The sequence below is a fragment of the Leopardus geoffroyi genome, chromosome A1 (assembly GCF_018350155.1).
Source record: "Leopardus geoffroyi isolate Oge1 chromosome A1, O.geoffroyi_Oge1_pat1.0, whole genome shotgun sequence".
NCBI lineage: Eukaryota > Metazoa > Chordata > Mammalia > Carnivora > Felidae > Leopardus > Leopardus geoffroyi.
In genome coordinates this window covers 233608638-233635504 of record NC_059326.1, presented here as the reverse complement: position 1 = coordinate 233635504, position 26867 = coordinate 233608638, and the positions used below count along the sequence as shown (strand labels likewise).

At 50.0% G+C, this 26867-nt stretch overlaps 1 protein-coding gene and 2 long non-coding RNA genes across 6 annotated transcripts in view; 1 reads left to right on the top strand and 2 right to left on the bottom strand.

Annotated features, from left to right (window-relative positions):
• Positions 1 to 26214, top strand: part of ADCY2 (adenylate cyclase 2) — a 417821-nt gene extending 391607 nt beyond the window's left edge. For 3 of the 4 annotated variants that reach the window (XM_045442405.1, XM_045442396.1, XM_045442387.1), the window contains 5 exons: positions 836 to 982; positions 2752 to 2859; positions 16352 to 16466; positions 20851 to 20975; positions 25385 to 26214. In XM_045442405.1, the coding sequence (XP_045298361.1) occupies positions 836 to 982; positions 2752 to 2859; positions 16352 to 16466; positions 20851 to 20975; positions 25385 to 25537 (648 nt within the window). In that variant the 3' untranslated portion in view covers positions 25538 to 26214. Of the gene's footprint in view, positions 1 to 835; positions 983 to 2751; positions 2864 to 16351; positions 16467 to 20850; positions 20976 to 25384 lie in introns of those variants that run through there. The other variant, XM_045442414.1, reaches the window with a different exon arrangement.
• On the bottom strand, positions 9290 to 10863 carry LOC123578996. Its single transcript, XR_006702590.1, has 2 exons — positions 10079 to 10863; positions 9290 to 9971 (listed from the first exon to the last, which is right to left on the bottom strand). It is a non-coding gene; the product is annotated as an uncharacterized LOC123578996 (long non-coding RNA).
• LOC123579006 lies at positions 19543 to 23436 on the bottom strand. The gene is made up of 2 exons (XR_006702593.1): positions 22506 to 23436; positions 19543 to 20057 (listed from the first exon to the last, which is right to left on the bottom strand). It is a non-coding gene; the product is annotated as an uncharacterized LOC123579006 (long non-coding RNA).
• Positions 26215 to 26867: the final 653 nt, after the last annotated feature.

Sequence of the window (26867 nt, the reverse complement as noted above, 5' to 3'; positions counted from 1 at the left end):
TGGCGCCTGGCCTTCCTGCCCATGTCATGCCACCTGAGGGCCCTGATGAGCCAGCGCCAGTGGGGGGACAGGTCCTCACACCCAGGACCAGCCTCTCTGCCCACATAACAACCCTTCCTTTCTCAAACCTTCACTGAACTTCAAAGTTTCACTGTGTGTTGAAAAAAACTATGGAAACGCCTTAAAATTGTATTTAGAAGACATTGTAATTTTATTCATGTCTATGGATGCAGAAGTATGAGCCTCTTTGTATTTAACAGCAAAAGCCTATCTTGAATAAACAGAGTTGGCGTTTGATTCGATGTGGATAAGTAACCCAGGGAGTGTCGTCGGTTCTTTCTGGGGTAATTAAGAGGTAACTTGAGGAGCTCCTCTCAGGAGACACTGAAGAAAAACAGGCATAAAGACCTCAGTACAAAGGATGTAGCCATGACAATGTAGTCATTTTAGGCATTTTAGTACAGTAGTTTGGGAGATCGTTTTGTTGGCCTTCAGTTGCTTACAGGACATTTCTTTCTGAAGCCAGAAGTCTGTGATCTCTTGTAATCGTCGAAGGCAACGATGGCAGAGAAGTTTTGCCGGAAGGACACCTCCTACTGGCCGCTAGTGGCAGTGGAAACACTGTGTTGAGGGCTCAGCCTGCATCCTGCTCCTTAGAAGCCCTCACCTGCCGTCATGGCCGGTGTCCGGAATGGGCCAGGGGCTGGTTTGGGGCACATGCAGGGGGGCACCGGGTGATTTCTTCACCAATCCCCACATAAAGAAACACTTGTCTTAAGAGCATGTTTGTTTACAAGGTTTCCTAGTGCTCAGCTCTCGCTTTCCTCCCGGGCAGGAGTTGTACCACCAGTCCTACGACTGTGTCTGTGTCATGTTTGCTTCCATTCCGGATTTCAAGGAATTCTACACAGAATCGGATGTGAACAAGGAGGGATTGGAATGCCTTCGGCTCCTGAACGAGATCATCGCCGACTTTGATGATGTAGGTACCCGAGAGTTACCCCTGACAGGCCAGGGTGGCCCCTGTCCCACACTGCAGCATTCTGGTGGCCATCCCATCTGAAGTTAGTCCGATCCTGTGGCATGTCTTAATACATGTCTCCTGGTGTAATTATTGGTGGCTGGACGAAAATTAAAGCCTTTTGCTCTGTTATGGTCCTTGACTAATTTTGGAGAAATGATATATTTTATTTGTGAGGTAGTGTGTTCCCTAGGAACCAGTACCAAAATCGGTATCAATAAAATGTCTTTCCAGTTTGCTGGTGGATTTTCTCAAAAGGCTTGAACTCCAAGGAAAATACTTGTTTATCGGTTGATACAAGAAGAAATAATGAATGTATTTATCATAGTAGATGACTGGCATGTCTGTCTCGGCATACTCCAAGGTCAGATATCAACTTGAACTATGCAGGGATGATACGCTCTATTATTGAAAAAGCAATATGGATGAGGGATAATATATTTGAGAAGGGACACAGTATATGTTTCGTAATTTGAAATACGTATCATTTTTCAATTTTCAATATTCTGCCTACATGGAGAATAACGTGTTTTGTTTGCTGATAAGAACAAACACACCAGTGGTTTTAAGGATGTTGCTGCTACATCATTCTTATAAATATCAAGCAAAATATAGCAAAATTGACATCCATGAACAGAGGTTCATCGGGATTCATGGAACTTCGAAATACCGTGACGAAATTATTTACGTAACGTGATGTTTGCAGGCCAAGCTTCTAAATGTCGTGTGTGACCTGTGCATTTCTCTGTTATCACCATTGTCAGCATGAGATTGACTCAAGACTTATGGCGAAGTAATGACAACTAGTGCCTCCCATGGTTATGCCAGGTTCCTGGTGAGAAACAGTGGCCTATTGGCTACAGCTGCCCCTCAGTGAAATAAATGCTCACCAGTACGGGTGGGTGAGTGGCAGGGCTATTTTGGGTTGGACTGGCTCATGGATATGAGGTACAGGCATTTGCTAATCTGCCTCAGACCCTCTGACATGGAATCTTGAAAGAATCCCTTCTGAAAGCAGGAGTGCTGACAAAAGGTCAGGAAGATGTCCCCAGCCTTCAGTTGGTGCCTTTGGCCTCATGAGCAGATAAAGAACCTTCCAGAGTCTCCTTCCCTTCCTCTCTCACCCCTTCGTTCTCTTTCCTATAGCCTCTGCTCTTATTTTTACATTTTCTCCATCCCAACCCAAGTCCTAATGTACTTGGCCGGGGAGGAGGCAGTGGGAGCTGGTAACTGGTACCAAAAACTGGGACAAGAAGTATTAGGGTCAGAGCTGATGGGGAGAGCCATCCTAGATAATTATTCCCTTTACATCTAAAGCTCAGAGGCAAAAGCCAGTTCTCGGCACTATAAGTGGTCATAAATCACCCTCACCATGCAGGGAAGACCTCCCTCACTGAATCATACTTATGTGTTTGGCCTTTTAAACACAGAGATGGGAAATTTATTTGAGACTGTTATCACTTGCATCATAATTTATTCCGGTTCCTTCCCTAGCAGATTAAAAGGGAATTCATGCTAATTGGAAGCATATCATTATGCTGCAATTCCTTCCAAGGACAACGCTCTTCGTGGAGCGTATAAAGTGTTCTTTCTCAGCAAAGCCCGAGGTCGCAATGTGAATAAGCAGCGGTTGGAATCGTTCATATTCCTATTGCCGTGAACTAGAACTGGAGAATGTCTTTAGACACTGCACCCAACTGAGTAACTGAACAGTTGTCATTGCTTCACAGCTGCTGTCCAAGCCGAAATTCAGTGGAGTTGAAAAGATCAAGACCATCGGCAGCACGTATATGGCCGCGACCGGTCTGAGCGCCGTGCCCAGCCAGGAGCATACCCAGGTACGGATGTGTCTGGTACGCAGCACATTGAGCCTTGGTTCCACCCACGGATCATCCCTGGAGCCAGAATGGCCACACGCTAACTCATAAACTGTACTGTGTGTACAACCTAAGCCTCCGTGATTAAGATCCTGTGAAAAAAAGATGAGAAATCCAGAGGCTTCTGAGGGTCCGGTCACAGAACTCCTTTCTCCGGTCAACAGGGATAGGAAAAAAAAAAAAAAAAACAGAAAAAGATCTGGTCGCTGCTTGATTCCAGATAAATCTACAAGAAAGTAGATTGGAGTGGTTTATTTTAAGATGGCTTGTTAAAAGATGGCTCCTGGTCTTTTGATTAAAAACAGTGTGGCCAAGGGGCACCTGGGTAGCTCAGCTGGTCTAGTGTCCAATTCTTGGTTTTGGTTCAGGTTATGATGTCACTGTTAGTGAGTTCAAGCCCCGCATCAGGCTCTGTGCTTATAGCTCAGAGCCTGTTGCCTGCCTGAGATTCTCTCTCTCTCTCTCTCTCTCTTTCTCTCTGTCTCTCTCTGTCCCTCCTCTGCTCTGGCTCTCAAAATAAATAAATATTTAAAACATTTTTAAATAAGTAAAATAAATAAAAACAATGTGGTCAGGGCACCCGGGTGGCTCAGTCGGTTGAGCATCTGACTTCGGCTCAGGTCATGATCTCACGGTTCACGGGTTCGAGCCCCACGTCGGGCTCTGTGCTGACAGCTCGGAGCCCGGAGGCTGCTTCAGATTCTGTGCCCCCCTCTCTCTCTCTGCCCCTCCCCCACTCATACTCCGTTTCTGTCTCTTAAAAGTTAACATTAAAAAAAATAAGTAAAAAATTGTAAAACGTGACCAAGGGGCACCTGGGTGACTCAGGTGGTCAAGTGCCTGACTTTTGGTTTCTGCTCAGGTCATGATCTCAGAGTTTGTGAGATCAGCCCCACATCAGGCTCTGCGCTGACAGCGTGGAGCCTGCTTGGGATTCCGTCTCCCTGTCTCTCTGCCCCTCCCCCACTTGTGCTCTCTCTCAAAATAAATACACAGTAAAAAAAAAAAAAGAACCAATGTGGTTAAAAACCAAGCTGACCACTTAGAAATTTGGTTGAAAAGGTGGCTTGGGCAAAATTGAGTTATCTTCAATTAACTGTAGTTTTGAGAGGGTTTTCTGTTGTGTTTTGTTTCTGTGTGTATGTATGTGTCTGTGGATGCGTAGATATGCTTGTGTAGACTGTGGTTCAATAAACAAGACCCCCTCCTTCCTTTTAGGACAGCGGGCTCCCTGATGGCACCGGCACAGATTTGCTGTGAGGCAGGGGTGGGTGCATCTGAGGAACAGAACTTACCAGAGCACAGCTTGCTGTAGGCAGGCCTACTCCCCCCCGAGAAAGGAAGGGCTGAGCCCGGAGCCTCTGCGCCCTCTCCCGCGCCTCCCACAGACCGGATGGAGTGAGAGAGGGACAGAGGGACAGCGGCATGCTAAGCAGAGCTTCTGCTCTTTTCCTCAGTATTCATGGGCCGAGACTAGAAGGCGAACCATCTGACTCAAAGTTAACGCTAGCGGTTTTCCAGGGGAATGGGTAACACGTATCCCATTTGCTCTTCTCCTTGGGTTTTTGCTCCCAGGTTATTATTTCGCAACGGGTGGGCATTACCTGAGTAATAAGGAAAAGTAAAATGGCAGCAAAAGAAACTTCAGAAGAATCTTATCTTGGGTTCTGAGCAGTATCCTTCCAAGCCATCTTGGTGCCAAAGGCAGAAGGAAGAACGCGTCGCCCTGTATAAATGGTAGCGTATATTTCTAGTGGTTGGATTTTTACTGACAGAATATTAAAGTGCTGACAAAACTATTGGGAAATTGGAGTATATAGGTATGGAAATGTATAACACTATTTTAATACCAATTAGTACCTTAATTATACCAACAACAGAACTAATGGTAATTTTATCTTCCTGGCTTTATGGAAGCAAACTTATACCTTTTTAACACCTTTAGTGTCATGGGAAAAGTTAACCATTAAAAAAAAATAACATGAAATCTTGTATATAGCCCTTTTGCCTCAGCCTCTAAGGTGTTCAGCAAGGCGCTGTCGGAACTTAGCTGTCTCAGTCAGCGAGGGGGCCACCATAACAGAACACCACAGGTTCAGTGGCTCAGAGAGCAGACATTTATTTTCCCACAGTTCTGGAAGCTGGATGTCCCAGATCAAGTTTCTGCAGGATACATCTCTTCCTGCTTGTAGATGGCCCCCTTCGTACTGTGCCCTCACATGGAAGGAAGGAAGGAAGGAAGGAAGGAAGGAGAAAGGAAAGGAAAGGAAAGGAAAGGAAAGGAAAGGAAAGGAAAGGAAAAAAAAGGAAAGGAGAAGGAAGGAAGGAAAGAAGGAAGGAAGAGAGAGACAAAAAGAAAAGGAAGGAAATAAAAAAAAGGAAAGGAAAAGGAAGGAAGGAAGGAAGGAAGGAAGAGAGAGAAAAGGAAAGGAAGGAAATAAAAAAAGGAAAGGAAAAGCAAGGAAGGAAAGAAGGAAGGAAGAGAGAGAGAAAAGGAAAGGAAAGAAAAGAAAGGAAAAGGAAGGAAAGAAGGAAAAAAGGGAAGGAAGGAAGAGAGAGAAAAGAAGGAAGGAAGGAAGGAAGAAAAAGAAAGAATAAAAGAAAGAAAGAAAAAGAAAGAAAGAAAGAAAGAAAGAAAGAAAGAAAGAAAGAAAGAAAGAAAGAAAAAGTTCTTAGTGGGGAGGATTTTAAGACTTCAAGATAGGAATTTGGGTTGGGACACAATTCACACCACATACTTACCTTCATTTAAAATTTTGTTACATTCCTTCTGGATTTTTCTGCACTAATTTTTATTTTTAAAATACTGCATTAGGATGTCATTTATCAGGACTCTTGAGCTTTTTGGTGCCTCCTTAAACTCTGTGCCTGAGGGGGGCGCCTCACTCACCTCCTGTCATCCGGGCCCTGATTCTGAGGCCTCTCCAGCTGATCTCCTCTCTCGGAGTCATTTAGGGCACTTGGCCTGATCACGCCCAGTCCAGACCTTAGCTCACCGGTAGCCACTTTCTGATCCCTTGTGGGGCTCAGCACGGAGATTCTCAGAGGCGTCGCTGGTGTAGACCCACTCAGCATTCAGCGTGTGGGGTGGTGCATCCTCCCCCGTCGCGTAAAGCCTGACGCGTCTGCCTGTCTTCCCTGACTCTGCCTCCTCCAGACCCCGGCCCTGCAGCCCACGTCTCTCCTTTCCCTCGGGCACACCCTGTGGACTGATCGCCCGCATCCACCGCCTTTATCTTTCCCCTTCCCCTCCCCCCCACCCCCCCCCCAATACCAACAACAGAAATCCCACTCTTGAAGACCAGGAAGCACTTCCACATTCCAGAACCCCAGCCGGGTTGTGTACTCCTCACCCTCATTCTTGAAGTCCTGCCTGCAGCGTCCGGTAGAGCTGATGGCCCCCTTCGCCTAGAAGTCCCCTTGTCTGTCACCCGCCCGTGGTCCATCCCTTCGGGACACTGTCCGTGCTCTTGCCCTGACAGCTGCTCTCAGTCAGGGGTCTCCATCCATCCCTTCTGCGGATTCAGCCCCAGCCAAAACCGTCACCTGCCACCCTGATCGTGGGGCCGGACCTACCATTCCAGCTTTCCAGGGACAGCCAGTTCTGACCCCCTCATCTTCTTCCCGTCCCCCTCCTCCCAAAACAGAGCCCCGGCCATCCCCTGTGTCTCTGAGGATGGTGATGGAGAGCCCCGTCTCCACTAGTTCTCCAAGTCGTCCCACGCGTACTGAAGACACCATCCACAGAGGCAAAGCTCCGACTTTCACGGAAGCTTGTCCTGCGCCCTGACCTGAGGAACTGTGCCTCCTCTGACCTCCTGTGTCTAGAGCCCATTTCCCTGCCTCCCACGGGCAGCGTATCACTTTCAGCTTTCTTGCAAAGGTGCGTTTCTTATCCACCATCCAGATGGTAGTGCCCTGTCGTAGGCGGCGTCCCCAAAACCCCCAGCAGGGGGCGGTGTGCATGGCGACTACTCCGGCTCGTTGGCGGAGGACGGAGAAGGTGCCCACCTAACCTCCCAGAACAGTGGGTGGCTCCCTTCCCTGTTTCGCACGCCTGCCCCTCCGGATCCAAACCCTCTCCTTCTTCCCCCTGACGTTTCCGAACACTCGCAAAATGCCTCCTGAGTCTACTTTTGACAAGCCTGAGAGATCCCCCCTCCCAACCATCCGTGTTACAGATGGAGAAGGAGAAACTGAGGCACAGCAGTGAAGTAACTTGCCCAAGGTCACGGAGAGAACAAGCAGCAACAGACTTGGGCTGCCAACCTGGGGCAGGGCTCCCCTGCTGGTCCAGAGCTCTGCCGCTGCCTCGTGGGCTCCTTCACCACCCCTCCCTCGCCACGTTCACGTCTGCGCCCGTCACTCACTGCTGCTTCCTGCCTCACTTTAGCCCACCTCTCCTGTCCCCCCTGCCCCATCCCTCCTGCCTTCCTCAACCGCACCCACCAGACTGGCCTTCTTAGCCACCCTTGGGCTGCTTCCCAACTTCTTACCAGTCACCCGTCGATAAGCTCGAGTGGAAAAGAACGTGAGTCTCAAGTGAGACCACTCATGACTTAGCGCAGTAGCTAAGCTTTCTGCGCTCCCGTGTCCTTACATAATGGGGAGCGTGCCCATTTCATAAGGCCGTTGGGAAGACTGCATTAATATGCAAAATACTTCTTGGCCACAGTAGGTAATAAAAATGCTAAGAGCCATAGTAATACAGTTGTGACTTGTACACTGTTTTGCATATTGTTACTATCGCGCCCTCCAACAGAACAGCTACGAGGCTTTTGGACATAAATGCAATATGATATGTCGTCATGTCCGTGCAGAGAATGTACTCCATATGAGCTATTTCTATTTCGGGCATTAATTAGATCTTGGTAAGGTCATCCTAGAAATATTTTGAAGTGCAGTGAAAGTCTGCTACAGGGAAAGTACATTACGTTTGATTGGGGTGGGGGGATAACACTTGATAAATATCAATGTAGATATTTGAAATGAACATGGCTTCTGCCTTTTGTAACCCACCTGTAACCCACCTACTTGTTTTCCTCATTGTAAGCCAAAAAACCTTGCTACGTATTGTTTGGCCAAATATTTAGTTTGGCAACAAGAGACATTCGATTTGCAAAATATATTGGGTTCATCAAGGATTAATGTGCTTTCGTTAAATCCCAAAAGAGGCAGAGTTATCTGGGTAAAAGCCTTTTGAAATCGAGCTCTTACATGTAAGACTAGAAAACCTCCTCGTTTTCTACTTGGGGGGCAGCATAACTTCTCCATTGGGAAAACGGATGCATAGCAGCCTGTCAACACCTGGTCAGAGTAGGGCTGACCGCCTTTGTTTGGATTTTTTAAATGAAACGGTACATTCTGATTTTAAGCTGAAAGGCAACGTGACAAAATGGTCGGTTGCATTATGCATCACAACTGATTGTTTTTAAAAGAAGCAGGCATTTGTCAAGAAACGAAACGTCAGACTGAGAAAAGGCTGGCGTGCTAACCCCACTCGTGATTCCGTGAACACGCGCCTGACAAGTAGGCGTCCAGGGACGGAAGTCAGCAGCCGGCACCCCGCCCCCACCTGCCAGGACCTCACCTGCTTGCAGGACGCCCAGGTGCAAAGCCTCCTGCTTGTTCCATGCCATGGCCTTTGCACGGTAAACCCTGACAGCAAATTGTGGTCCCAAGTATGTTTTCCTTGACTTACAGAGTCCTTTTTTTTAGAAAAAGGACATTTCACCAAAAAATTATCATTTCCAGCTTCTCCTGAAAACTGGGAGATTATCTACCTGATCTTCATCCCCGATGACAGTGTCCATCAGCTGGAACGTAGAAGCAGCTGCTTCATTTAGACTTGAGCGTGTTCTCAGTTTGCCACACTCCCCACGACTCCCTATTGCCCCATTCCCTCTGCTGCACTCTAGAGCCTCGCCTCCTCGACCTCCGAGGGGCTCTGTGGTTTATGAAGACCATCCTTCGTGGCCTAGTCAATGACCAGGGTTTCTCTGGCCGTAGCCATTATATAAATGCTTCTGATCTTTTTCAGAGAAACATCACTGACAACTTAAATAGGTTGAAACAAAAACACAAGAATGAAAACTTTGCATTCAGATTCTCGCTTGGATTATATTATTGCTGTGATAAACCAAACCACGAGCTCTCATTCACAATCTCAAGTAGATGGATACCTGCTGGCACCACTTTGACAAGAAATAATTCGTTGCTCCAGAAAGTACAGGGGAGGGAAGAAGCAGAGAAGCAGGAGGAGGCAGGGAGGTTTTATTCTTCGCCCTGGAATGAGCACTGGTGCCTTTCAAACTTTTAGGAAGCATTTGTATTCTTAGTCTCTTTTTAGTCTATTTAATTACTCTATTTGTTGTAAGTAAAAACTACTTGATTTTACAATCATTTAAAAATGAATTTAGTATTTTTATTTATTATATGCCAACAAATTCAGCAGCGGACCCAGAGTGGCAGGTTGAGGGTAGTTACTAAGCACTACCCTGGGCTCCATCTGGTTCTCGCCCAGTTCACCCCACAGGCACCGTGGCGGAGGGCGCCAGCCTGTCTCCTTTATTTGGCTCCCCGTGTCCCCCAGATGAGTTCCCAGGCTCCGTACGATCAGCCCACGAGACGCCTACACTCACGCATCCAGCGTATTAGCAAACCTGAGTTGCCAACAGAGCAAAGAGAAAACGTTTCCCATCCGCATCCGGCGACTCAGGTTAATGGCTCCGTCTCAGGCTCGGCTGTTCTAGGCTTTACTGAGCTCGTGGGACATCCAGCAGGTATTTCCTTTCCCCACTGTGGCAAGCGTTCCCCGAAGTTTACAGTCCGGGAAAGGCGTGCGTGCAAACGATTCCAATGCCGGGTGACGTGGAGAGTGTCTGGGAAAACCGGAGACAGTCTCGGTCAGCCCAGGCTGCCCTGGCAACCGCCGATAGACTGGGTGACAACACACCTTTACTTCTCACAGCTCCAACGGCTGGTATGTCCAAGACCAAAGCACCAGCAGGTGAGATGTCTGGCGAGGACCCTCTTGCTGGTCTTCCGGTGGCTGTCTTCTCGCTGTGTGTCACCTGGCGGAAGGCATAGAGAGGAAGCCAGCTGTCCCCAGCCCCTCGTAGTGAGGGCGCTAATCCCATTCACAAGGACTCCCCCCACATGACCTAACCCGAGGCCCCACCTCCTAATCCATCACCCTGGGGATTAGGCTTCAACATGGGAATTTCTCGGGGGTGCAAACGTCCATCCACAGCAAGGGGTCTCTGCCAGGTTGACTACAGGAGAATCGGGGAGTCGCTCTGAGACCCTCTGCTGCCAGGCTCCTGGTAGCTAAAGCACACCTTGAGACTAATAACCATAGTTCCCTTTACTGGAGAAAGGAGAAAACAGTTCGGGTCTCTGCTGAAATGGAAAGCGGCATCCGATGCTGTGTATTTCTGTACAAACATCAAAGCTACCGTGATGTGTTGTAAGCAGAGTGAAATCTCTTCCTGCTTTCGTGCTACTAACAGGAAGCTGCAAACCGAAAGAAACTAAACCACTGATCTTCACTATATCCACTGAGAGTCTCAAAGACACTGGAAATGGCAGACTTTTAGGTCATTGTCAAAGCCGGGCATCCCCGTAGGATGCCCAGTGTGTTCGAAGGGAGAAGGTTCTGAACAAGGGCATGAGACAGTTTCTGACATTTTCCTCCTCGATGTTTTTCACGTCAGAGTGACCTGCTTCTCTAAACCATCATGAAAGAAACTAAATAAATCCTGAGCCCCAAGGATATAGGCTGCATCCATCTAACAAATTCATTTCACCTTACCCACAACCCTGAGAGATAGGTAGTTCTTGTCCCGTTACAGACCAGGAAACTGATGCCCAGAGAAGTTGAGTGACTCAGCCAAGGCCACACAGCTAACAGTTATAGAACCTGGGGCTGGACCTAGTTTTGCCTGATTCCAAAGCACCGACAGTTAATTCGGAAACTTCCTACATTCGGACAAGTGGTGGTCAGGATGTAAACCGCGGTCCTGGGGAAAATAAAGGAAGAGGTGAATGGCAGAAGTGTGCCCATGAGAGGCGGACTTGGGAGCTGAGGGACCGCGGTGGAGGGGGCGTAGAAGGCCAGGCTCACCAGCATCTCGGGTTTCCGACTTAGGGATCTGCCGCTGATGATGCCATCGGCAAAGCAGGAGAGTCAAGAAGAAAAGCTGTCTCGTAGGACATGGAATACTAACGTTAGTTTTGGATGCACCGTCCGTGCTCGAAGATACCGAGTACACTTTCAGCCGTCCATGGGGGTGGCGGACAGTTCCAGAACCATTCGTGACGAATTCCCGGTGATAGCTCTCCGTCAGCTGAGTATCTCTTAGGCTCATCATCCAACCCACCTGCCACCGTTTACCGTCAAGGCTATCAAGGAAAACTGCTTACCTGTTTGTCCACACGTCTGTGCATATTTTGCGTAAATCTACCCCAAGGAAGCTCACGAAACTGAGTGCAGTGCAAAATGTTTTTTTTGTTTTGTTTTGTTTTGTTTTGTTTTGTTTCTTTCAACGTTTATTTATTTTTGGGACAGAGAGAGACACAGCATGAACGGAGGAGGGGCAGAGAGAGAGGGAGACACAGAATCCGAAACAGGCTCCAGGCTCTGAGCCATCAGCCCAGAGCCTGACGCGGGGCTCGAACTCACGGACCGCGAGATCGTGACCTGGCTGAAGTCGGACGCTTAACCGACTGCGCCACCCAGGCGCCCCGCAAAATGTTTTAAAGTGGAAGGAAATGCAAAGATGCGAAGATTCGAGGCTGACACATAAAATGCCAACAGCACGGTTCCCACCACGTTCTAGATGCGCACGGGGTGGGGGGCAAGTCGACAGAGCTGCTACGACAGGGCCCCGGACTCAGACTCCTGGCGGGGAAGCCTGGTTGTGCAGCTCCCACCCGTTAGGAAGCATCCGGGGCCTCCCTTGCCCCATCTGCACGGTGGGGACGAAGACAGAAAGTCCCTCACGGGACTCAGCGTGAGGATTAAATACCTTCAGGCACACACTGCTGCTATGTAGCCTTCGAGAATTCCCAGCAGCTGGCATAAGGTCAGCGTTGCAGTGTCCGCACAGGCGATCTTACTGTCACTCCTCCATTAGTATATTTGAAAACCGGGCCACGTCAGGTACGGACCCTCATGACCATGACAGTGGGTCTGAGTGACCCGTGTGCTTGGCAACTAACTTTCTCATGGAAAATGGTTTAAAACGTGATGGGGGGGGGGAGGTGCTTGCTAGAACATCCCCTAATGTGCATTTTAGTAAAATACTTTCTCTGTAAAGTGAGGTGGCTGGAAAACAGTGAATGTGAGTTGACTGAGTCTAGACGGGTCCACAGATGGCCTAGCAGTCAGGCCATTTTCCATAAATCCTTCTTCGTGCTTCGGAGTTTGGGTTCACACTGGGACGTTGTGAGTCCCAGAGGTGTCCTCTGACAGGTTCTGGACACTCGAGTGTCTCCCCAGGCGCGAGCCGATCTTCAGGCCGTGCCAATCGGCTCACCGGGGCGACAGTGGACGTTCCCTTCAGAGAAGGGACAGACCTCAGGGGATCTCCCAGGGGCCTCAAGTGGGAGAACAGCTCCTGGGCAGCGGTTGTCAACCTTCAGCATCAGGTAGATGCCACCACAGCAGGTGCACAGTGAATGTTTGCTGGGTGGACGAAGAGAAGGGAGGAGAGAAGAGAGGTCAAGGAAGGAGGCAAGGTGTACGTTAATTTCAGCCTAAAAAAATTCGGTGTTTACCAAACAGGCCCTTGAGTTACAAAACAACCTCAGTAAAGACGCATTTACTTAAGCAGGGTTCCTTGCTGGTGGAACTTCCAAAGCAAACGGTTCACAAGATGTGTTCCAGGGCGCTCAATGTGTCTGCTGCCATGTCCCTGGAAGTCGGTTAAATATTTGGAGACGTCTCACAGAAATCACTTGGGTCGTGGGAGAAAGAGCTGCTTTATGCTGTCATCAAATATTTATCAAAAGCTCAGTTATAAAGACTTCTTGAAATGAACTGAGCTCTTCTTGAGACCGAGCAGAACTTTTTCCAGGGTTTACTAAGCCTGAACAAGTTACGGATGTTGGATTTAAACCCCACTCCCAGAACTCAATCTCTTCATTCATCACAGAGGTCAAGTAAAACCTCCAGCTTACGTCCGCTGCATGAAAACAGATCGGGTGATCATGTATCAGGGGAGGAAGCTGGTTTGTCTTACCGTGGTTCAGGAGAAAGCAAACGATTTCCCCCCCTGTGGCAAATCTGTCCCCCTTGCTGGAACAGTCGTGATGTTCACAGGATTCTGCCTGTTGATTTAAGAGTTCATGCTTCCAGTTTATTTTTTTAAGTTTATTTTGTTTTAGAGAGAGAGAGAGTGTGTGTGTCTGTGTGTGTGTGAGAGAGAGAGAGAGAGAGAGAGCAGGGGAGGGGCAGAGACAGAGGGAGATAAGAGAGAATCCCAAGCAGGCTCCACACTGTCAGCGCAGAGCCCTAAGCCAGGCTTGAACCCACGAACCATGAGATCATGACCTGAGCTGAAACCAAGAGTCGGACGCTTAACCAACTGAGCCCCCCAGGCGCCCCTGTGCTTCCTGTTTAGGAGCAAGATGTTTCCAATGGACTGGAGGCATGAACTTCCCAATCACGCCGTCCCCGTGGGTCACAAGACCAGAAACATTAGCAAGCTCTGATAGAAGAGCAGAACCGTTGTCAAGCAATGACTCTGCAGCGCGTCTGGATGGCTCAGTTGTTGAGCGTCCGACTCTTGATTTCAGCTCAAATCACGGTCCCAGGGCTGTGGGATCGAGCCCCGTGTCGGGCTCTGCACGGAGACTGCTTGAGATTCTCTGTCTCTCTCCCTCTGCCTCTCTTCCCCACTCATTCTCTCTCCCCCCCCCCAAATTAAAACAAAAAACTGTAATAAAAAAAAAAGAAATGACGGCATTTTCACCGACGTTAGCTGGCAGTGTGTTCCATAGTTCCAGTTGTTTAAATTGTGTGGATTTTCTCTTGCAATTTTTAAGTTGAGGATTTGTGGCAACAGTAGCGTTTCATCGGTCTTTCTCTGGAATGATAGGATTTCTCCAAGGAGAGGAAGAACGTTCTCAGTGACTCCTCTGCTCGTGTTTATGTTATTTAGTGCAGTGATCTCAGCGGCCAGCTGCTTGCCCCTCGGGGCCATTGGGCAGTGTCTGGGGACATTTTTTCTTGTCAGTCCTGGAAGGGGGCATCTCTCGGAGGAGGCCAGGGGTGCCACTCGGCATCCTGAAGGGCGCAAGACGTGGCCCCGGGACAAAGAATGATCCGACTCAGGTGTCATCAGTGTTTACATCGAGAGACTTGCCTGGTGCTACCCTTCCTGACTCCTTCGGGGAATAACCCCATTGTCATTTTCCTTTCTCCTTTGGCCGTTACCTTGGTTTTCTCCATCCCCCTGTCACCTTCAGGGTGCAGGACACATCCCCTGTCTCCACTGTCCTCCTCCCTCATCCCTCCTGAAACCCTCAGAGCTGGTTGCTGGTTTCACCCTCCATGGTGAATGCGCCCCATGGTCACCACGTCCCTCCCCTTTCACCGTCTCGAGAGCTCTCTCTCTCTCTCTCTGAGTTTGCTCTGCTGGGGCCCCCTGCGGGATCAAACACTTGAGCTCCACAAAGGGCCACCCCTCCTGCTCTTCTCTCAAGTATTTCTAGCGTCCTTACTGATTTTGTTTCCTCCCCCAGCCGGCTGAGGCTGCTCCCCGTCTTCCCGCTCGAATACCCTGTGTCCTCTTCTGAGCCTTCCCCCACTTCAGTGGGTGCGTCAGTGCGCGCCCCCCCCCCCGGCCCCCGGTGTATGTTTCCCAAAGGAGCATCAGTTGAGCATCAGTCGGCAATGACCTTCCACCAGAGCTCGACAAGGCTCTCCCTTCCTCCTACGCACTTCCTCTCGGCTACCCGACCAGCGATCTAAATGCGGTCTCTCAATAAACACGTATCAGGTGCCTCTCCTGGGCCAGACACTTTCATATTGTGGAGACGCAGATTAATAGAACATAGTCTGTGCCCTTGGGGAGCTCACAGACGAGTGAGGGAAATAAAAGACCGCACTGATTCTAAACCACAAGCCACAGATGCAGGCCAGGGCTGGGACTGCATTTCACGCCCCTTCTTGGTGTGCCCAGTCGTTAAAAATTGGGGCAGCAAGAACCTTTCAGACATGTAAACACATTTTATGAGTTATACGCATATAATAGTAACGAATCTGTGTTTATAAAATAACCCCAAATAGAAATCTTACAAAGGTGACTTTCAAAAGGAAATACAAATATAATAGGTGTTACAAATTAATAGTAAATATAAATTAGTAACAGAAATAGCAATAGCAATAGAAATAGCAATAGAAATAGAAATAGAAATAGAAATAGAAATAGAAATAGAAATTAGTAGTAAATGGGAATACAGATTCCCACTTACCTTCACTGGGAGCCTTGAACTGGTCTTTTCCTCCAGCTCTATGTGTTAGATAACTATTCCTCAAGGGGCGATAAGTCCCCCAGGGACAGTAAAGGCGGGAAATCGTTACCCCCCTGTAGCCGCTGGCTCCGGCTGCTGTAACGGCACCACAGCCTGGGCGGCTTAAACAACAGAAACTTCTGGAGACTAGAGGTCAGAGATCAAGTGCAGACGGGGTTGGTGTCTCCTGAGCCTCTGTCCTCGCTTCCTAGACGCCATCTTTCCCCTGCTTCTTCGTGTCGCCTTCTCTGTGTGTCTTAATCTCCTCTTTCTAGAAGGGCACCAAGTCATGCTGGATTGTCACTAATCCCTCATTGGATCCTAATCTCTTATTTAATGATAGCCATGAGAAGCTGCAAAGCAAATACTGAGGATTTGGAGGTTATGAATTTGGGGGAATGGGGGAGACACATAACACCCTTCCCCTAAAAGGGAAGATGGGGTGTTTCCAGAACCGAGGTGAGCCGTGTGGCAGGTGTGGAGTAGGGAAGGGGAGGAAAGGACCCCGACCTCTCTGCCCTGCTCTCCCTGACCTTCCCTGGCCCTCCCATTAGCCAGTCCCGCAGGGGGCCAGAGGTCACCCTCGGAGCCAGAGGCCAGCGGAAAACGGGGGAGACAGGTATGCGGGGCAAGCGGAGAACCAGGAGCCAGCCCCTCCTCGAAGTGTCTTCTGCCGTCAGTTTCTGGGTTAAGACGACATAGGTCCCATTCCGTGCCTTCCAGCGTCTCAGGTCTCCCCGCGGCCACAAGAATGAACCGGGACACAGGGTCCCCTTGGGAGGATGGGTAATCCTCACACACGCCTGTCTGCCGGGCATTGAGGCCCTTGACCTCAAGCATTGCTGTCTGCCTGGAGCCCAGGTTTGTGACCCCAGCGACCGTTTCCCTGCCGGTTGACCTCTAACCCCACGTGCGTGTGTTTGTTTCCTCTCAGGAGCCCGAGAGGCAGTACATGCATATCGGCACCATGGTGGAGTTTGCCTTTGCCCTGGTGGGGAAGCTGGACGCTATCAACAAACACTCCTTCAATGACTTCAAGCTGCGAGTGGGTACGTTGTGTGAAGAGCGCCGGCTTCCGGGGGAGGGCACGGCGTAAGGAACAGGCGCACCGGAAGTGTTGTGTGAAGGGATCTGACTTCCGGGGGGGGTGGGGGCGGAAGGGCACAGGCCCACGAGGACTGTCGGCCATCTTGCCACGCCGGAATAGAGTCATGGCGGTTGTGTCTCGAGTGCCGGAGGACTGAATTTGGGGGAGCAGGGGGTGGACAGGCTCAGGGAAGTTAGGAGCCTCTGAGGCACTTCAGTGCAAAGTAGAAAACAAAACCCCCTTTGGTTGGACCCAGGCTGCGAGCACTATGTCTAGCAAGTGGACCGTGAGCCGGATTTCAGTCCCACGGCCTCATCCTTCCTGCCAGGGCCCCTCCGCCAGCCACGGCGTGCGTGGCCTCAGACCATCCCGAGGAGCCGTTGACTGCAAACCACGATATTATTTCAGGATCAGCTGCCAGTGAAATTAGCATGGGCTGGAAGACGCATCCAGACTTCGGAGATCCAAAAATGTGAAAAAAAAAAAAAAAGTTTTAAGGCAGCTTAGAACTGTTGAAATAGTCACACACTCCTAGGCTCACAACCTCCAAACGCCCCAAACGTACGTCCCAGGTTCTGAAATAGCCATAGCTTTTCTGATTGAAGATTCAGCCCTGAGAGAAAAGGCCAACTTCCTTTAAGATTTAGAATTTTTCTATCTCAAGAATAAACATTAACAAAATTAAATTTTCTAGTAAGCTCTTCCCTTACTTTAAGCTGGTCCATGAGCATGTTTCGTGCTTACTTGCCTTTTACAAACGTCTGTAAAAATAAAAAGTGTGTTTTACGTGCTCGGCTTAGCACGCAGTTGTCTTGCCATATTTGTGGTTATGGCCATTTGTGATTGGTAAGAGCTGCTTTGACCGTTTTATGTTCCTCTTGGCAACACATTCTGCTTCTTCTGAAAGCAAGTACGCATAAGAGGAGCTCTTTTAACAAATTCCATTTGAATGGCTTTTCCCTGCTTTTGGATACAGATTTCAACTTAAAAAAAATCCCGATAAATGGCGAGCGATTTTCTTCCTTTGCTCTGCCTATGTTCTGAATTTTAAAGCCCAGAAATATTTTATATCTCTTATAATGTGGCCTCTTGACTGCTTGTATATTCCGTTCATTGTTAGCACCTGGACACGTCTTGCTTTATACTTTCTCACCTCCGTGCACAATGGGTTTCACCTTATACCCAGGTGAGAAGGGGCAGGCCAGTGGGAGGCTTCTGACCCCAGCCTGCTGACCGCATCCAACATGCAGGTGTCCCCTAGATCCTCGAGCTTCTTTATTGTTTTGACAGCCTAGAAAGTGAGCTCCTCGACCTTTCAAACTACCCTCAAAAAAAAAAAAAAAAATTTTTTTTTTTATTCCACGTTGGAATGATCTCGATTAGTAAACGCATTCAAACCAAAATACTACCACTCTTTACTGCAAGGTGAAATAGAGATCAGTGTTTGCTGATCACATGTGTTACTTCCCCAAACATCACAGCTTTCTTGGTCTTGGACCTTAACGGTATTTTCCAGATTAATGCGAGCAATTGAATAGGCCTTCTTGGAGAAGAATTTGGTGTTTACACTCATGGCTGAATAACTAATAACGTCTACACAGTCACCCCACATGGCAGCTCTTTTAGGTTTCTGAGGAAGCTCAAGGTCTCACGGGCCTCTGGGGCTGCCTTTCCCCACCCCTCGGCCTTTCTCTCAGGGGTCTGCCTGCCCTGCTGCACTTGGGTGTGTGGCGCCATCCAGTGGCAGTTCATGGTAGGAACTTGGAAGAGTAATACTTCAAAAAAAAAAAAAATAGATGATACAAATAAATGCTGAATTCACTCTTAACGTCCTCTTCTGCATGTCAAGCTGCAGAATCAGTCGGTCAGCAGGAACCAAAATCTGAGCACATTCCTGCGCTAAGTGGAGATTGACCCCGTGCCAGCAGTCAGCAGCCCAGGCTCTCCCCACTGCCTACCCCGCCAGGCACTGACCCAGCAGGATTCAGCAGCCCGGAGGAAAGCTGATGGCAGAGGGGGCTTGAGGGCACCAGCCAGCAGCCAGCGGCTGGACTAAATTCTTTGGGGTGTCTATAGCACAGTGTGGGCTTTATTGAGCACTCCGCAAAAGCAAAGCAGAATTTCTTTCTTGCCTCTTGCGTACCTTCAAAGGTTTTGTGGAATGCCGTTTATACCGTTTCCTGCCTACCTCTCCATTGCGAAGAGAAAGTTTTGCCTCGGGTCTCTAACAAGCCGTAGTGCACTAAGCAGTACAGCAGTGGGAGAAGGGATCTCAAAACACCCTCATTAATCAGTACAAGTTGACTGCTGCAGCAAGGCAGGAGTCCTAGATCTAGGAGAGAACACATACCTAGGGCATAATCAACCGAAGTCAAGAACTCTGTTTCTATTTCCGTGGCCTTCCTCCGCACCACTCCCGGGATGACTGTGGGTCTGTGTGTTTGAACTGAGATCCTGGGGCAAGGACTCCTCCTACCTGGTGCATGGGAGTTGGGAGAGAATCCCAGGCCTCTCTGATTAGAGAAGTTGATCAGACTTCTAAGGAGGTGGCAGGTGCCATTTCCGTGTCTCGGGCAGTGTGAAAGCTCACGCTGAGCTCAGGTGTCAGCACGTAACAACCGTGGGGTTATAACTGCAGCTACAGAGAGGACAATCAGAGCAACGGCCTCCTCTGTTAGTGGTGGCCCAGGCTGCCTGGTTATCTGGGCAGTCACATGGGAAGCCAGGGGGCAGCAGGGCTGGAGAGTGGTGCCTCCTGAGTTTCCCCGGCAACCTTTTGATGGCTGTCCCTGGAGAATCACAGTTTGTGAGGAGGTTTATGCCAGAGGCTGGATTGTCCTCAATCTGATGAGTGCAGAGCTGTAAAGAGCCCAGCTCAAGGGGGACAGGAACCCAAGCAAAAGAGACATCCCCCCACTTGTGCGGAGATGGCCTGTGGGTTGCACCTGCTTCCCAGGGGTGAGCCTGTCTACCCCAGGACCCGTCCAAACGTGACGCTCTTGGGGGCCTCTCCCAGGAGAATTTCCTCAAATCTGAACTCCGTCAAAATCTCTATATGGCCCATACTAGGCCCTGTTATTGTTCTAAAGTTGACCTGGGTAGACTCCCTCACTAGCACGGTGTGCGTTGAGAGAGCCCTTTGAAGGTGCTTTAGCAATGGAAATGAGAGGCACAAACATGGTCCTCTGGAATTCAGTAACCTTGGCATTGGGACATCATCAAAGGCGACAACCTGAAAGGTGGGAAGCAGCCTCGTGCACGGGAAGCTCATGGCAGCATCCTTCCCAGCAGGGCCACGGAGCCGGCTGCCACTGCCCCGCTGCCTGTCTGATGGCGCCCTCTCCTGCTTTCTTGCCTGAATCCAGAGGTGGTGATAACAGTGCCCACCGCACAAGGCTGTTGTGAGCATCCCCAGAGTTTTACAGTGCGCAGCAGGTAGAAAATGCCACACTGGTGTGGGGGCAAGTGGCGGATTCAGCAAGATGTTGGCATGAAGCCAGAAGTCCATCGGTGACCAAACTGCCAGTGAATGTGGTATATCTATTCAGTGTAGCTGTTGAAAACAGAAAGATGTATATTTCAAACATTAACATTAACCACAAAACTGCTGGAGAACAGTGATCATCTCTTATCTAAGATTATATAGCAACATAGAAAACTCAGTCGGGTGACCAACTTTGGCTCAGGTCAGGATCTCACAGCTCATGAGTTTGAACCCTGCGGTGAGTTCAAGCCCCAGTTTGGATCCTCTGTCTGCCTCTCTCTCTGCCCCTCTTCCTCCCCTTCTCTCTCTCTCTCTCTCTCTCTCTCTCTCTCTCTCTCCCCCCCCCCAAATCAAAGATCTTTTAAAAAAAAACTTAAGAAAACTATTATAATGTTTTGGGTTTTTTTAATTTTCTTAATGTTTATTTTCTTGAGAGAGGGAGACAGAGTGCAAGCCGGGGAGGGACAGAGAGAGGGAGACACAGAATCCGAAGCAGGCTCCAGGCTCCCGGCTGTCCGCACAGAGCCCGACGCGGGGCTTGAGCCCATAAACCATGAGATCATGACCTGAGCCGAAGTCGGACGCTCAACCGACTGAACCACCCAGGTGTCCTGATACAATGTTTGGCTTTTTTGAAAGCGTAGCCAACTTTATGTTATTATGGAATAAAAATGATATCTGGGTACCTATGTATGAATCAAGACCAAGAAGAGAAACAAATTATTTTTCTTTGTTTTAGAATTCCGTGAGTTGGGCTAATGTTGGCTGCATAATGATGATTCCGAAATCCTCTTGTACAACTTTTCTGTTGAAGACGGTCGTTGTAACTTGAGTCTTCTTGCCCGGTTCTGATGCATTGCAGGTATTAACCATGGGCCTGTAATAGCCGGTGTGATTGGAGCTCAGAAGCCACAATACGATATCTGGGGCAACACCGTGAATGTGGCCAGCAGGATGGACAGCACCGGCGTGCTGGACAAAATACAGGTAATCTAGTCTGCTCCGTCATCACGGGCCAGGTCTATCCTCTTGGAAGTCATAAATGAGCATCATCATAATGACAATGATGTATTAGAACAAAGAATCTTGGTAGTTACTTCAATGGTGAAAAGAACCTGAAATTGACATAAGTCTTTTTTATTGGGGAAATGGTCATCCGTTTCTGCACTCGCCGTTAACAATACTTGAGAAACGTAATAATGTAAAGGTTATAGCTTTGGAGGAAGTCAACGATGGCCAACGATCAACATGGCAGTCTGACACCTGAGTGAGTCAAGGCTGGCCCCTTCTCTCCTCTTCCATCTCCTGCCACCAGAACCTTGAAGGGAGCCCTGCAAGGGAGAGGGGTTGTACAACCAAAACCAGACAGAGCCCCCAGACTTCCCATCCCAGAGGCTGAGTTGGAAGGAGGCAGAAAGGAGCCGACTGGGGAAAGACGAGGGACGAGATTCAGGGTGATATGAAATGGCAACACCAAATCGGGCCAGCATGGGATTTGGATATGGAGAATGACCGGATGGCACTGGAATCCACACAGAGGAGGTTGCTCGGGCAGGATGCCACACACCTGGAAGGAGAGACCGACCTCTCCTAATGAGAAGAACGTGTGCACGTGTGTGTCTCTGCAGAACTTTCTATTCGCCACTCCCTCAAAACGCAGTGATTCCCCATTTCACCCCAGATTCCACGCTTCACTTCTGGAAGATAAATTCCTGCCAAGTGGCAAATTTGTGTGAAAACCACTGGACGCAAATAATAAGCTTCCCCCCCCCCCCCCGCCCCTGCTTTATGGAGAATTCGACAAGTCCCTGTTCTGTGTGCCTTGGCTTGACCCCTGTCCTCAGGTAACCTTGCCTCCTAACATTCTGATGGAGATTTAGAGTTCTTTTCTGAAATTCTGTCGAAGACACCAGCTCCAGTGCTATCAAAAGCGGGCTTCTCATTAAACTTCTGCCTACTTGCTTTTCACACTCTTCACCTGCCTCTGCTTCTGTGAACCTTCTATAGCATATCTTTAATCTCTGTATGGAACGGGGCCTATATCTCACCTTCTTCCCACCGGATGACTAGTCAGCAGTTGCCGAAAGTAAGCAACAGAGAACGGGGAGAGGTGGCAGGCGATGTGGGGCGGAGAGGAACGTCTGGGGCTTCCCAATCAGACCACATTGCCAGGGGAAAAGAGTCAGCTGGCTGTGCTCACGAGAGCCAACCCAGACAAAGCTCTCACCAGAAACGGGGCTGGAGCGGTCGTCACGGTGTGTGGAGATGGCCTAGATGCCCACCACGAGAGGCGTGGTCTACCACATTGGCACCTCGCTGACCCGTGCCATGATGGCACCACGGCCTCGAGGGCTTTCTGCCTGCGTCTCATTAGCTGTTCCTGATGCCCCGGGGATGTTCCAGCGATCCTGTACAGCGTGGGGTCTTGTGTCTGGTGTGAGGAGAGGGTGCTCCTATCAAGGACGCACGTTCCCAACCTGCAGGCCAACCTAGCCACCCCCCCCCCCCTTCCCACACCTGGAACATTCAGAAGACATGTTTCACGACTCTCCAAGTGGCTTTCAAGCATTTGGGATACGTATCAAAACCCATTTAGGAGAGGCTGTTCGGAGAGAGTGCTCCCTCCTGGAGGTCGTAAATCCCCTGCAGGTCAGTGTTTGAAATGAGCTGGAGTTTGCGTGTCTCCATCTCCAGGAGGATATTGGGCCTCGTAAAACTCCAGGTGATTTAGTGCTGAGCAGCACCCCCTGGAGGGTCTCTGTGCACCCGGAGCCTGGAGGAGAAGCCCCTCCGCGTGTGTTCACTCAGCTCAGCCGCCGGGAGGTTTGTGTCAAGCAGGTTCCTTCTCCTGAGATCGCGGTTCACTCCGTCTCCGGTAGCTTCGCATTTCCACTTACGTGCAAGGAAAGTAGTGAGACACGAGGAAGAATCAGAAACGATGCTGAGATCGTTAAAAGCTTCTCCCGGGCCTGAGGAACAGGTCCTTTTGATTAAAGAGCATCCACGCCCACCACGCTTTCCGGCCTGGAAGCTCACAGAACACTGGAGAAAGCCCGCGTGTCACCCAGCCAGGCCGCCCCTGGGCTTGGAGGCATGCTGGCCGCTGTTCGTCGGGGAGACAGCTCCCTCCTCCTTGCGTCACGGTAATTGTGTGGTTGGTGTTCCAGATTCCAAGGGATAGCTCACAAATGCCCGTGGTGATACTTCACACCAGTAAACACCTTGACTGCAGAATTAACCCCGAGGCTCCAACAGATGTGTTTGTTTTCTGTGGCAGGTCGGAAATCAGACGCCTCTGGAATTCTCTAATTCTGATTATGCCTGAGAGCTCTCATCGTGAGACCCTGTCTGTAATCTGAGTTCCCGGCTCTGTCCGTATTCCTTCGGTTCTTCCCCAGGATCCAGAGTCCTTCCCGTGCCCCTGGCTTCACCTCCCGGCTACACTTGTCCTTCCCCAGGACTTGGGCTCAAGCTAGCAAAGGACAGGACATGAACATACGGCACCTGTGACCCTCTTTTCTTGCTCTGGTCACAGGGTCCCGAGGACCCACACATTGGCCCCTGTGCTCGGGGCTGGCCACGGAGTCAAAGTACAGGGAGACAGGGTGGTTTTTCCAGCTCTTTCCAACAGCCTGCCCTTGAGATCTTTATATGGCACCCTTCACCCTTGCTTCTGGGGGCCTCTGGATATCTTCCTGGATTCTCATAAGCACAGCCCTCCTATTTCTGCCTCACACCTCTCTCAGCCACCAGGCTCAAGGAGGCTGGCTCACTGCTGCGGCCACTGCCCCCACCACTGCATGGTCCCCCGACGGCACCCACCCCAAAAGCAAAATCGTGTGATACCATTGCTGTGCTGTTCCCAAGCCTGCACAGCATGTGGGTGCCACCCACACGGCCAAGGTGGTCGGCTCCCACGGGTGCCATGTTCATCCTGTGATGCAAGGGGAGGAAATCCCTCCTCCTCCCCCTCCTCCTCCTCTGCTTTCTCCCCTGCTTTCAGAGCAGCATTACCAGGGGTTTCTGGACAAAACAGCTCCTCCCCCTCTGCTCAAAAGCCAGGTACCTCCTGGGAGGCCTGGCTGGGGACCGTGTTCCTGACACGGAGGTCTGCCCTCACTTCTGAAGCTGAGGCCTCTATGTTGGTAGCCTCGTCTGTTCTCACCTCACCCATTCTCTGCTTGAGAAAGCGTCTTCAGCAGGAGGCTTCGCCAACACTCAAGCAGATAAATGCCACGCAGACCTGAGCTGTCATCCCCAGACATGGCCCCCGAGGAGAGCACGGTGCACGCCCCGGCTGAGATGGGGCAGGACTCGGTACGACCCTTCTCCCCTAAGAGAGAGGGGCCGTCCTACCCGGGAAATTCCTCCGCCGTCTGACACAGCAGGACCTGAGGCGATTCGGCAGTGGGGGTCCTGGCCTCGCGGGGCCGTGGCGGGAATCACGTCAACATGCTGCAAGAAAGGGGCCCGGCCCTGGTCACCTTCTGTGTCAGCTCGGTGAAGGGAGGAAGCTGCAGAAGGCCTGACTCGGCGTGTCAGGCCCGTGCTAAGGCTGGCGCAGACCCCTAGTGTCCTTTTAGTTTTGTGCTCGAGCATTCGCCGAAGCAGGGGGCCATTTGCGGGAGCTGACGGTGCTTCTCAGGGTGTCTTCTCCCATCTGAATTAAAATCCATTATTCACATTCATGATTTTGTGAAATGACATTCATGACGGTTTGTAAAATCCCACTACAGCATACTTTGATTTACTTTCCCTCTTCCGGGTCTCCCTCTCTCTCTCTCTCTCTCTTTTAGTTTCTTTATTTTGAGAGAGAGAGAGCGGGAGGGAGCAGGGTAGGGACAAAGAGAGAGGGAGAGAGAGAATCCTAAGCAGGGTCCTCACTGTCAGCACAGAACCTGACACGGGGCCCAATCCCACGAGCCGTGAGATCATGACCTGAGCCAAATTCAAGAGTTGGACGCTTAGCCGACTGAGCCACCCAGGTGCCCCTTTCCGGGTCTCTTATATGTGAATATGTAACCTTCGCGTAGCTGAAGTCATAGCGTGGGTCTGGGCTTCAATTTTTCCTTTGGGGGTGAACAGATTCTGCCTTATTTCCTAGGCTCGGCCACGATAGGGATCATGACAGCATCACGGTTTACACCGCCCTGGAGATCACTTGACTTTTTAGGTGGTTTAGAGTCTGTCACCGTTGCAGCATGAAATTACGCGTTGTCCCTAAAAGGCTTTTCTTCTCCTGCGTGATTCTGTCTTCTTCTAATTTCTTAGGAGTGGAACGAAAGGGCCAGAGAACATGAATGTCTTTTGGCTCCTGATCTTTACGGTCAAACGACCTTCCAGAGGCTGTGTCTCGGAGGCACTGACCGCTCCTTCGTCTGTCTGTGTGCTTCTAGGTCACTGAGGAGACAAGCCTCATCCTCCAGACCCTGGGGTACACGTGCACATGTCGAGGAATAATCAACGTGAAAGGCAAGGGGGAGCTGAAGACGTACTTTGTAAACACAGAAATGTCAAGGTCCCTTTCCCAGAGCAACGTGGCATCCTGAGGGGCTGCCTCCACTTCGGCAAGACGACTGTACTTTCGGGAAGGTACGATGCACTTTCTGACCGCGAGCTTTGTCTCTCGTTTCTGGTGTGCGTGCTCTGTTGTGTCCTATGGAGCCTTTTCAGACTCGTTCCTCTGACCTGGTGGCATACCATTTGGTGTCTGACGTGTCCCAAGATCGCTCTGCCACTCGCACTGTGCTTACTCCTAAGCAGAAGGAAAAGGAGTGTGTGTTATGGGAGAAATGCGCTCAGAGAATTCACAAAGATGACAGAGGTGAAATAAACAAAAATTCTTAAGGCAATAAAACTAGGGGGTGTATATTATCTTCCAGTGCATGTTTTTGTTTTTTTGTTTTTTTTTTCCTGGAAAATATGGTAGCTGGCCAACCGCATCCGCTAGTCCGATATTACAACACACAGTATTTGTGAATAATTGATTCCGTCGCCCCACATGGAAGTTGACTGTGTTCACCCAGTGTATCTCATTGCCGGCGGCCGTCCACGGGACCCACGGTCCTGTCGCCTTGCTCTGTCGTGTCTCGGGCCAGAGGCGTGCAGCCACCCATCACCAGAATTAGTTCTCATGACCTAGGACCAGTTTTGTACCAAACGCGTCCGACGTTTTGATGCCATTGTCTTTTGTAAGGTTGATTCATTAAAAGTTTTACGTACTTTGGTTTATAGTCTGTATCTTTTCCCCCCTTTTCTTCCTTCTCCCGCGGTTTGCTCCACAGCCAAGGTTGGCTTTCCATTCTCCTGACTGACGGTTGTTTCAGAAAGCGCGCCCCAGGAGCAGCGATTGGGAGATCCTTGGGTAATTCAGATCAGGACAAGGCTGGTGAGGTAGACACTTGATTATGCCACTCTCTGGAAATGCTCCGAGCGCCCTGTGGCATCTCTAGAGGATATTTTTCTGGGGAAAATGTTGTGTGTGTTTTTTTTTTTTTTTTAAGGTTATTATTTATTTATTTATTTGGAGAAAGAGAGAGGGAGAGAGAGAATGCAGGCAAGGGAGGGGCAGAGAGAGAGGGAGAGAGAGAATCCCAAGCAGGTTCAGCGCTGTGAGCACAGAGCCTGACGTGGGGCTCGAACTCACCAGCCGTGAGATCACGACCTGAGTCAAAATCAAGAGTCGTGCACTTAAGCGCACACGCCAGCCTGGTGGGGCACCCTTGGCTTCTGTTCGTAGCTCAAGGCAGGCGTGTGTGAGAACCGGAGGACCCCAGTCTACCAGGAGCACCTTGTTCTTGGCAACCCAGACCCGAAGCGCCGGGCCCTCGTTGGATTCCTAACTGACCATTTTCTGGCCGTGCGACTTTGACCACGTCG